Here is a 12,288-nt window from a genome sequence, read left to right as displayed (position 1 = left end):
AAATATGTAGATTTAGAAAGTACCCAGAAAACTAAGATTAATAACTGAATGTATGTCAGAGTGTTTATTAAAGTGTGGGCAAACATAAATATAAAACTGCAAAACATCAGAAAAAAAGGTTATAAAATCTTTTAGACTATTATATTTTTTTCAAACCAAAGTTCACTAACTTCTTTAGATAACTAGTTTCCACTTTTGTTGGATATAGTGATGTTGATCTTACAGCCAATTATTGTCATGTATGTTCAGCTTTGCTCTGGACTTACTTCTTGAAGGTGACAGAAGGGGACGTTGCCATGTGTGTTGGTATTCCATCAGAAGCCCTTGTGACAGCATTATAACACATTGGCCCTGATTTATAAAGGCTCTCAAAGGCTGGGGAGGATTCACTTTCATGAGTAAACCTGGGTGATCCAGCAAACCTGTAATGCTTTTCCTAAAGTCATTTGCTATTTGTTACCAAATGTTTTCAGTCCTGGACTAGATACATTTGAGAGTTTTTGGAACACATAGGCTCACTGATAAAAGTGTATCTTCTCCAGTATTGGAGAGCTTTAATAAATCAGGGTCATAGGCACAATTGGAAAAGAGGAACACCCTTTAGCAGAAAGTGTCTGAACAAGAATTTTCGTGACAGTATTACTAGTACCCCTAGAGGTGGTAGAGAATATCTCTCATTATTTTTGATGTACCTGGAAGTGTACCTGGCAGCCAAGATCTGTACTGTGCAGCCCACACAGCCCTAAATACGGGCACATGGCACAGTCAGCTTTTGGCATAAAGTTACTGCAAGAGTAGTACATTCCCTTGGAGATGGAGTATTCAACTTACTAAATACATCACCTTCTCTACAACTATCAACTATGGCCATCAACTCGTTATCTAATTTATATGAATGATAATCCAATCTTAAATGTAATACCAGTCCCAAAAAACAAATTTACACATAAAGTTGCATTTACTTAAGTTTTTAAATAAAAAAAATGATTAATTATTGGTCATTGCTTATCAAGAATACTTTCCAAAGTAAAACAGGAGCTTTGAAGCCAATATATATTTATCTATATTATATGGAAATTGAGCAACTTTATTGTTTAAAAGAGAAAAATTACATTTTTCATGGCATATTTCAAAAGTAGTAGTCATAACAATAATCTCCAAATATAGTTCCATCTGCCCATATCCTTTTTTTAATGTTATGAGGTGATATCCGACTTACTGAGCACATGCATCCTGTCAATCTTAAAAGACAAACTCTAGACAGGATGGGAAGATCTGGAACTTGGGGCACTCCCACTGCAGACTGTGCTATTACAAGAACCTAATTAAATACTGTAATGAGGAAATAAAGTTTTTTAACCCCTGGAAGCAGCAAGGTTATTAGTGTCAGGATCAGAATGTGCAGATACTTGATTTAATCATTCATACTCATTGTTTTTAAAAAGACAAGCTTGTACCAAAACGGAAAGATTTTTCTTGACCTTGGGTAACTGTGTTGTTGAAATTATACCAGATTTAAATAAAAACTAATGAAGGTGGTTATGTATTCATTAAAACAGTATGGAATAAATTTAAAACATATAAGTGGGTATTAGCAGAATACAACGAGGTATTAAAGTTTTAAAGTAAAGACAACAGAGACTGTTGATCCAGGGAAAATCTGATTGCCTCATGGGATCAGGAAGTAAATTTGTTTCCCTGTTGGAACAAATTGTACCACGTTTGTTTGCCTTGCTCTGGATCATCTATGTCTATAGGGTGGGGCAGCACCGTGGCTCAGTGGTTAGCACTCTTGCCTTTGCACCGCTGGGTCCCAGGTTCAAGTCTCAGCCAGGACACTATCTCATGGAGTTTGCAGGTTCTCCCAGTGTCTGCATGGGTTTCCTCCAGGTACTCCAGTTTCCACCAAACCCAAAAAACATGTAGTGAGGTGTATAGGCTTCCCCCCAAAAAAAGCAACCTTAGACTGTATAAATGACATATGACCATGGTAGAGACATTAGATTGTGAGCCCCTTTGAGGGACATTTGGTGATACAACTATGGACTTTGTACAGCACTGCATAATATGAGGGTGCTATATAAATACTGTGTAATAATATTATGTTTTTTTCTCTAGTGGTTGAACTTGATAGACTTTTTCTAACTATGCAACAAATTTATTGTAAGTGCCTGATTTTGACTAGGTCCCTGTGTAATGCTCTGTACAATTGCACTTAAACTAGGATAGAAATGGGCAGCAATGGGTATGCTGCATACTCAGACAGTGAACATGTAGTAGCAACCCCATCACTCCAGTATTGTGAGGGGAAACCTATACTGGTCTATCGTTTGAGCTGCAGCAAAGCTGAGAGTGTTTTTACATCACACAATACCAATATTTATTGAAAGTGATACGGAAAAAAAGCAAACATGTTTGATTGTTGTTGGTATGTGTTGATGTAAGGAATTTTGAGCTGAGGGAAGGAGTATGCTGTGTGGGGCACTTGTGCTCTTTACTGTTCTTTTATACATTTGGTATATATCTACAAAGGAGACAGTTCCAGTCTGATGTAGACATGACTAGGCTCCTAATCTTTTGTTGGTGCCTTGTGTCTATATGATATGACCCATCCCTGTGGCCTTGGACCAAGAGATTGGAATGCAGTGAATGATATACAATGGCTCTATTAACCCTTATAATGATGGTATCCGCACCCAGGATGCTGGGGTCCTGGCATGGTTTTCAGCACTTCAGGACTGGGTTTACTAGCACCCAAGAAAAAATATCCAAAGTGTCCCTCTCCTCTAAACAGAGGTTCATTCTGTTGGAAACATTGTATCATAATCATTTTAGGCTCCTAGGTTGCAGTAATATGTTTGAAATGCACTTACCTAAAAAGGCCTAAATGTAAATGGGTATCATTCAAGATGCTTAGGGGTGGTAAGGTTGTCCTCTGCATGTCTGCATAAGTGGTCCTTATAAGTTATAAGTTTTAGGTGGTCCTGCATAAGGTTTGGACTTTTTGGTCCATGACTAGAGATAAACTTGTGTCATGGCATTGTATCATTGCAGCAAGGCTTATCTAATGTGGACATTGCACTTATTGTGGTTGCACTAAAACAGTGTAAAGTTTTCATTAATGTTAAAATAAGCACACATTTATTTTCTTCTACCTGGGAAAAAAATTTAAATGCTTAAACTTTATTCTGAATCCTGTTTGTTAAGGCACTACAGTCCTATTTGTGATACACTATTAATCCATTTTGTAGAGGTCTATGTGTGGTTGCAACATAAATGCTATAGATAATAAAAAAAAAATCCCAGGAATGACCCTTATGAGAGCAATATAAAGTAACCATGAGAATACCTGGAAACTGCCAACAAATATACATCTGAAGCAAGCGATCAAAAAACAGATTACTAGAATATAGTACAAGTATCATAATCCATAAAGCAAGGACTTAAGATACAGTAATGTGTGACTGTAACCACTTTGGCTGATGTATTGCGGAGCAGGCGTTTGATAAACATAGTCAAGACAATAGAGAGGAAATTCCTACCCTACCGCCTTCATGGCCCACATGGGAAATTCAAACACGTACACACACATCAGGTGGGAAACTGAAGTGGTAGATGACCATCATATGAATCATACATTACAGTCAGACTAAGCAACTTTAGTCCAGTGGAAAGAATTTGCTAGGGATGACCTGATAAGCTTTGGTAATTACACCAGTGAGAATGTTACACAGGGTTGCTAACTGGTAGATATTTGATTGGAATGGCTCATAAAAATGGTGAATGATGTCAATGCTAATATTAGCCTTTTTCCAGGAAGCATGGCAACCCAGCACTTGTATCTTTTTCCCACATTGTGTGATTCCCCTCGGTGCTCTAGAATACCAACCTATGCTAAGTCTAAACTCCATGGTCTCAGGAAAGTCATGTTGTGATGAAAGCAAGATTCCTATGTATCTAAATATACTTAGTATCAATAGATATTGCTAGTGAGCTCTTACAGTGGTCACTGAAAAATGAACTGGAAAAATTCCAGAAGGAGATTACCAATAACCTGGAGTTATACTTAAAATAGGAGAGAACGAAACACAAATCAGTTAAAGCATATTTTGTTATTAAACTATGTTGTGCTTCAGCAATCAATCAATTCCCAGCTGACATGGGTAAAATGTGGGCTGCCAACTAGAAAAATGAAGAACCTGATAGGTTGCTATGAATACCACATCACTTGTTTTATTATAAAATGATGCAATGTTGGGGCAAGGCTGGTATGGATGAGCTAGGAAGGTCAGCTTAGAAATAGTTGGAGGAAAATGGCCTTTATCCAGGCCTTGTCAAATGTAGTACCTACTCATTTATGGACTATAGTCTTCTACTTAATTTATATGTGTAACACAGCACCTAATGATTACTGTATCTGTATTTTGAGTTTGCCATTAATGTCCACCTATTGCATCTTCCTGTAATGGTGTGGCTGCTTATTGTTTTCACCCTTTTATAGGCTATACTGGCTTGTACTGCAGTGGTATAAGATGTTGTTGCAGAGGGTGTGATATTGTCATGGCCACCCCTTGTCCTGCCCAGTGCTCATTACCGGGAATGTCTTTTCTGAACCTTGGGAGACACAAGTTAAGGGGCATATGGCACAAGTTTGGGCATATGGCATAAGTTGGGCATAGGGGCATAAGTTTGAATTTACTTGGTGAGGATTGTACATCACATAGTAACTGTAATTTGTATTATTGTTCAGGCTGTCATATTGAAGCCTTTATTTGTACTTTAAATTAAGATATACATTTTTGATCAATAAAAATATTTCACTTGCACCAATCTTCTGACAGTAAATCTAGATTTTCCATTGTTTAATATTAATAAAACACATTGCAAATACACATGGGTGTAAAGGGTTCCTCCGGCTGCACATGCAGTTCAGCAAAATTTGACAGCTGGGTGGCAAATATACCGGTAAGAATGGTTAATACAGATGTGATACTGCCTGTCCCTTTCTGCAATGACTATGTGCCTGATTGTGTATTTTTTAAAATAGAACTATAGTTTGACTTTAATGTCTTCAGTATATTGGTTGGTGTCATTCAACCCACTCGCTCCGAGGCTATTTTGCTCTAAATCCCCTAGCCCCAGCCTATGGCTGGATAGTAAAAGAATATACAGCACTGTATTCAGCTAATTTCTTTGGAACTGTGCTTTTTCCACCTGATGGCATTCTTTTGATCAGCTCATGGTACTGCTTCTTCCACACTTCTGCCCTGTTCTACAGGGATTGCATGATACTGATATCAAGTTAAATGCACAAACTTGCAGTGCTGGTATTGTTAAAATACATTTTATCTAAATATTAATGATTGCAGGGCTGTATTAATGTGTGTTGTTTAATCTTGCTTGATACCTGCACCTTGTATTGAGATTAAAGATTCAGCATGGTCTAAACGCTGACAGTAATGATAATTTGCAGACACTTTGTGAGCAATCAGTTGCTTTGTGCCTAGGGAGGATCCTATATCCAAGCACCAGAATTTGTATAGGACCTCAACTACTCTTTAAGTTAATGATAAGCCTAGACCTGCGCTAAACCTCACTCCAGCCATTCAACTTTTGAATGCCAGAATGCTTGTGGTCAATAATATCTCTGGCATTTGCTTGTTGAACTGTACTGTAAAGGATAGGGCTTAGTACAAGGAGGGGTCTGAGTTTACTCTTGCCTCTCGAGGCCAGTATTAAGCCTTTGCCTGGCATGCAGCACCCTTTTCCGGCACAAAGGCATTTGGTGCCTGACTTTTTTCAGTATTGTTATTTAACACACATTGAGTGACATGACAGTTTGCCTTTAAGTGCTTTCTGTTTAACGTTTGCATTAATTTTAGCTTAATTAAAGAACTGGTGAGTAAGGTAATGGGTAAGCAAAAGTTTTTTTTAAAATATATTGTTTTATTAGAAGGCAAGATAAAAGATACAGAAAATAAAAGTTATATATGAAAGAATACAATCCCGTACATAGAAAATCAAGTGCAATAAATCAGTAGTATACATATAGAGGTACAGGTCATCAGAAATACACATCTGAAATTCCCTTACCTGCCTTCCTATTTCTCTTCTAACAACAGTTTTATTTCTTTGAACTGTATGTAACAATAACTGAAAACAAAAGGGAAATAAAAATCCCCGAAACCGGTGTAAACCTACCAGGTTCAATAAACAATATATACCCTACCAAAAGGGTTTTGACATTCATAAGTGTTTTTATGGGTAGATTTAAGGAAACCAGTTCTAAGACCAAACCCTAATGACTGACCTCCTCCTGTTTTTTTTAGTCAGTGACCCCTAATGAGCATGCAGCAAGTGAAATCAGTCAGAATTCATGATCTGTACACTTGTTCCAGGTCAATAGCCAGGAATTTAATTAACTGGATCAGTATCACAACAGACAGCTAACATTTTTTAGCAGGTGAGTATAGCCATGTCAGCATACATATTTCTCTCAAGCACAGGAAACTGGCCATTAAAAAAAGGGGGCTCCTACCAGTGACCTCTCCTTCTGAAAATTCCACCTGTATTGTCACCCCTGTGCTTCAGTATTTTAATTACCAATTTGGAACAACTACTGGCTCTTGTTATCTGGTGTGGATCTGTAACTTAGAAAGTATTTAGTGGCTCAGCATTAACAGTTAAGCACTTGTGATCTCCCCAATGGTAGCTGGATATTTCTCTCTACTATTAAGAACACGCCAAGCAGCCACTATAATTCAATTACAAAATCAGTAAAACAAAAATCCCACTATACCTTATCTGAATTTGCTTACATATGTCACCCTTAAAAGCCACTTTTCTGCTGTGCAATGTGTGACCAGAATTTTTGAATCATTTTTCAAGCTTTTTGATCACATCTTTTAAGGGTTGGGTTTTCTGATTCAAATGTGTATGAATACCCTAAATTTTTGTGCCACACCAGCTTTTGAAATATTTTTCCATAACCATACATATTAAGACTACTGAGAGTATGTGCAAATATGTTATACAAGTAAGAGCATCATTAATCTCCAATGTAGACAATTGTAATTTATCTGAGATCAGCTCACCTTGGGAGCATATCACAATGCAGATTTACAGCTGAAGCGGATCAGATGAGAAAACATTAAACTCATGTTTTTGGGTTCTTATAAAACAAACTGTAAACAACAAGGCCACAAGTAAATTTATAATAAGTACAATTTATAGTACTCTAAAATACACATTCCACAAATGTATTCTGATCTATCAAAACCTACACAAAATTTGCAAGGAACATAATATTAGCAAAATAATAAATAGTAAAACTACACTTTGCTTTACAGCAGAAATAGGTAACATATGGTTCAATACCTTGTGAAACTACTGGCATGCAGGCAGCACACATCACATCAGTCTGCGCCAGAGTGTTACAGGTGGTTCTACAATATTTGTGGATCTACAAGTCGCAGTGGTAGAGAAATACTACATTACTCTGTATCAGAGTATGACTGATGGTTCTCCAAAACTTGTGGATCTACAGGTCCCAGTGGTAGAAAGATACTACATCGGTTTGTATCAGAGTATCACAGGTGGTTGGTTCTCTGGCATTTCTAGATGTACAGGTCCCTTTTAGAAGAAGATACTACATTATTCTGTATCAGAGTACCAAAGCCAGTACTCCGGCATATGTGGATCTACAGGTCTCAGTAGCAGAAAGATACCATATCAGCCTGTATTAAAGAACCACAGGTGGTTCTCTGACATTTGTTAATCTACAGGTCCCTTTTGGAAGAAAATAATACTTTGTTCTATATCAGATTACCACAGGTAGTTCTCAAACTTGTGCAACTATAGTTCCGAGCACGCATGGGATATCATAGAAACTTGATTTGAAAAATTCTCTAACTTTTGCAGAAATTGAGACCTAAGCAGACAGATCACATCACACCTAGATCACTCTAACCTATGGAGTACCAAAAAGTTGTATATCTGTGAATTTATATGTATAAACATATTGTACTATTGATATTGTTTCTTGAACTATAGATTCCAGCAAACTGAAGTCACCATATCACTCTAAATCAGAGAATTATGTCATGCATGTTTGTGTAGCTATGGGTCCCTACAAGCAGACCACATCACTCCACACCATCCCATATCAGAATCCTGCAGTTGGATCCACAACGTTTGTTACATTTAGCAGAGGTTCTACAGCAGCCTGTATCTGAGTACCACAAGTTGTTAACTAGTGAAATTACAAATCCCAGGAAGCAGAATATCCCAACGCAACCTGTATCAAAAATTTGCAGGTGGTTTTTCAACTTTTGCTGAACGAAAGGTTCCAGCAGGCAGATCATGCCACAGCAAGGTTTACAAAAAATTTGCAGGTGGTTCCCTAGATTTTGTTGAACTACATGTTCTAGCATACAGAACGCTCCACATCATCCTGCATCAGGGTACCACAAAATACCCAAGTCTGCATTAGGATGCTGCAGGTTACTTGATCTATATCCCTGGGCACAGAGGGACAGATTACATTTTACAGCAACCTTCCAGGAGAGGTCACTGAAAATAATGAATGGATTGCCTTTCATAGATTCCTTTCTGCAAAATTCCTTTACTTCCCGTAGTGAATCCACATTGTGGCGAAGTGAAATCAGTTACAATGTTTTTTATAATTTTTATAAAAAAAACTATACATGGAGGAAATAAACTAATTCCCATAGTTATCCAGATAATGAAAAGCCATCCAGGGTGTGAACTGGACTCCCCCACATGCCTTTTATTACAGAAATGCCCTAACAATGAGTGAGTGCTCCAAATTCCTCCATGGACCGTGTGACTATAGAGCATCAGGAGGGAAGGGAGGGGATGGGTGCCTGCTACTGAGGGAAGTTTTAATGAATTCATGGAACATAAAGGCACTCACCCACAAGAGAGAGGAATCCCAGAAGTAGGCACAGCATGGCCATGACTGACTTCTTCTGCTGCTCAGGGAGTCCTCAAGATGCTCAGTTCACAAGAAGAGACTGTGCTTCTTATCTCAGTAGTTGATGTGTTTTGTTTGGATGGCTAATCTTATCCAAAGGCTTCACACATGGACTGACTCAGCACTGGGAAAGTGATACTATCCAGGTTATGGAGCAGTTCTCCACCAGATCACAGTGTGTTCACTCCTATTGCTCCTTTCCCATGGACTGTGTTTAGTTCAGCAGCCCCCCTTAGCTGTGCCTGGGATTCCCTGCTGGCTCAGGGATGCTGCTAGCTCTGAACTGCACTTGCTGTTGTAAAGCCCCCACTGGCTGTATCACTGATCTCCATCAAGGGGGGTTTTGACATGGACAAATCGGCTCTCCTCTTTCTAATAGGAAAAGTTGGGTGGACCAGCCCACCAAACAATAACATAGGAAACTCCTCCATCTGCAGCCCAGACCAAGATATGTGCAGGATGCGAATTCAATGGAAATGACCCCATGAAAGGAATTGGCGAGGAAGTCCTGTACTAAAACAATAATTAGCTGGAAAGGGTGCTGTAAGAGTTGAGTATGGAAGCAGCAAACAATAAGATTTCTTTTTTAACCCTTGTTACCATGGAATTTGGGAAGGGGAGCTTTGTGGTGAGCCTACCCTGTTTGCAAAATGTTGATAATCTGGACCAGACAGCTGGGCTCTAGGGGGTTATATGAAGTGGGATTATCTAGAGCCCATTTGTTTACTAAATCCTTTAGTGCCGCTACAATTTGTATCGGGCCATAAACACTTTATTGACAGTAAATTAAAATAAGGTCAGCAGAGACAAAACAAAACAACAAAAACAACTTGCTTTCTATTGCAAAGGTGATCTAATAGAGCAACCCAAGCTTGAAAATGTATTTAGTGGTAGAGGGTGATAGGCTGCATTTATATATTTGACTGTTTCCCCAGTAGAAGGAAGTTGAAGTTTGCCAATGTTTATGGCCAGCCGTACAAATTTTCCTACTGATTCAACCAAGTAAAAAAAAAAAATGAGACCTAAAATCTGTAGTGTATAGGTTATGGGTTTGCTGATCTACATTGTTCTTTGTTCTAGATTTTGATCTTTCAATCTGAAGTTTTTTTTATTAAATGATGATCTCTTACTGGAGATATCAGCCCACTGCATTGAGCATTTTCTCCAAAAAAAAGGAATTTTTAAGGGTGTCAAAATAAGCTCCCACAAAGTTGGACAAGTTCATTTTTTCAGATAAAGAACAGATAACAGTCTGAGAGGCAGGGCCGGTGTTATAACATAGGGCTACCCATCAGTTCATGGTACTAGCACTTAATAAACCAGGTGGGTTAGGTTTAGGAGTTAGTTTCTAGGTAGGTTAGCTTCTGGTTATGGTTAGCCACTAGGTAGGAGTTAAGGTGAGCCACTGAGCTGGGGTGGTAAAGTTAGGCATTAAGTAGAAAGTGGTTAAGAGAGTTAAGGTTAGGCACCAAAATGAGGGTAAAGCACTAAAGTTAAGCAGCAATATGGAATATCTACATTGGGGGTAGGATAATCTGACAAGGTAGTTTTATATGCCAGAAAACCAGGCCCAGAGGCTCAATCCTTGGCAGGGCCCAGGACACCTTATTGTAGAGTGGTAAAAAGTACTGGAAAATGGTTTAACAACTATTAACTATTTAACAAAATTAAAGCACTGCATATTGGTGGACTAAGGCAAAAGATGTGAAACAATGGGTGCAACTTTACATCATGAAGAAGTCAGTGCAAATGAAAGCTATGATGAGCTGCAGATACTGCATCTGACACCCTGCTGATCCACTGCTGGGACCTCTGGGATAAGTGTGTGGCTTGTGTTTATTGGGTTAAATAGTGGGATGTAATATGCTGAATGGTAGTGAGTGCTGAGTGTTAAGGGGTGCAGTGTGCAATTTATTTAGTGTATTTTGGTTTATGTTGTGAATTGATGAATGTAATAAAGTTCTGCACACTGTAGTGTATTAATTGTACTATAGCATATGATGCAGAGTGCCCAGTGTAACAGGGTGGATGATATGCTGTGCTGAGTGTATTTGGAATGATTTGTCTAGTCTGTTAAGTTACCTTTTGTGTATGCTGTAGAGTCCTGTGTGTATTATAATGCATAATACAGAGTGCTGGGAATAGTGGGATGTATTTTACAGAGTTCCTAGTGTAAAAGCAGGTATATATTATTGTGTATGGGTGCATTGTGGCAAGTTTGTATTTAGGATGTTCTAAACAGGTGCACAGTGTGTTACAAAGACTATTTGGTTGCAAGTTGAACAGGCTAATTGTTGCAGGTAAACAGTACTAAATACTTGTGATGAATGATGCTATTCTTCTGCATCTGTATTTCTGTGTGCTAAATGCAAAATCATGCTTGCTGAGTGTTATTTTGAATGTTGGAGTGTGTTTAGTATATTGGGGTGCAATGTGCTTTTTGGTTCTTGTTAATTTGAATGATCTTTCTCCACAACTGGCCAGAAAGACGCACCATTTTATAATTGGTCCCAGGAGCCTAGCCTTCTTCTGTGCCAAGTAACATTATACCATAAATGGTGTTATTTCTTTAAAGTTTTTCTCTAGGCAAAGCTAGGGGAGTAGACAAGAGTTGTACAAATGGTAAACAGGCAAAACTAACCTACTGGGTGTTCAAAATACTCTCCACTTTCTAACCCCCCAAAAATTTGAGACTGTACATAGACTTTAATATTATGTAGCTTATGCTACTGTATGATTCCTCACAATTCACAAACATAATAAAATGCCAGCAATGCTTCATATTATACAAAAGTTAAACTCACAAACATTTATATCTTAGCATATGTCTTCCCAAAAAAGAACAAGTAGCTGTACATTTGCAATCTCAATGTAGTAATTTCTGTAAATGTTTCACAGATTTTTCACAGTAAATGTTTCACAAATCAGACTTACTACATCATTCAGAATGGAACCAGCATCTATCTATTCTGAATGATGTAGTAAGTTTGATTTGTAAAAAAAAAATAACACTTTTTGTAAAAAAAAAAGTTGAATTTTATTTGGAATCAGATCTCATTCTGACTCCTGATAAAGCATCAGCCATCCAACTAATAATTGTTTTTACTATGGTTTCATTTAATATATAAAATCCCAGTAGATATGTTTTATTAAATTTGCTTAAGTATTGGTGGCTTTAGGATGCAAAGGGCAGGAATCATGTAGTCCACCCAGCAGGATAGTTCAGGGTAGGGGAGATTCCTAACTATGGAAATTGATTCACCAGCTACAATTAATAAAACGCTTCAGATTCA

General features: G+C 38.0%; 2 protein-coding genes across 2 annotated transcripts in view; one reads left to right on the top strand and one right to left on the bottom strand.

The window, feature by feature from the left end:
• Nucleotides 1-9,329, bottom strand: part of PODXL (podocalyxin like) — a 49,859-nt gene extending 40,530 nt beyond the window's left edge. Inside the window, exon 1 of the mRNA XM_072401855.1 lies at nucleotides 8,936-9,329. Within this exon, the coding sequence (XP_072257956.1) occupies nucleotides 8,936-8,978 (43 nt within the window). The 5' untranslated portion in view covers nucleotides 8,979-9,329. The remainder of the gene's footprint in view (nucleotides 1-8,935) is intronic.
• The window catches only part of MKLN1 (muskelin 1), a 130,163-nt gene that overhangs the window by 66,464 nt on the left and 51,411 nt on the right, over nucleotides 1-12,288 (top strand). The gene's annotated exons all lie outside the window — the stretch shown is intronic.

Source organism: Pyxicephalus adspersus, chromosome 2 (assembly GCF_032062135.1).
Source record: "Pyxicephalus adspersus chromosome 2, UCB_Pads_2.0, whole genome shotgun sequence".
Classification (NCBI taxonomy): domain Eukaryota; kingdom Metazoa; phylum Chordata; class Amphibia; order Anura; family Pyxicephalidae; genus Pyxicephalus; species Pyxicephalus adspersus.
Note: the sequence above shows the minus strand (reverse complement) of the source record. Positions and strands in the feature narration are given on the sequence as shown.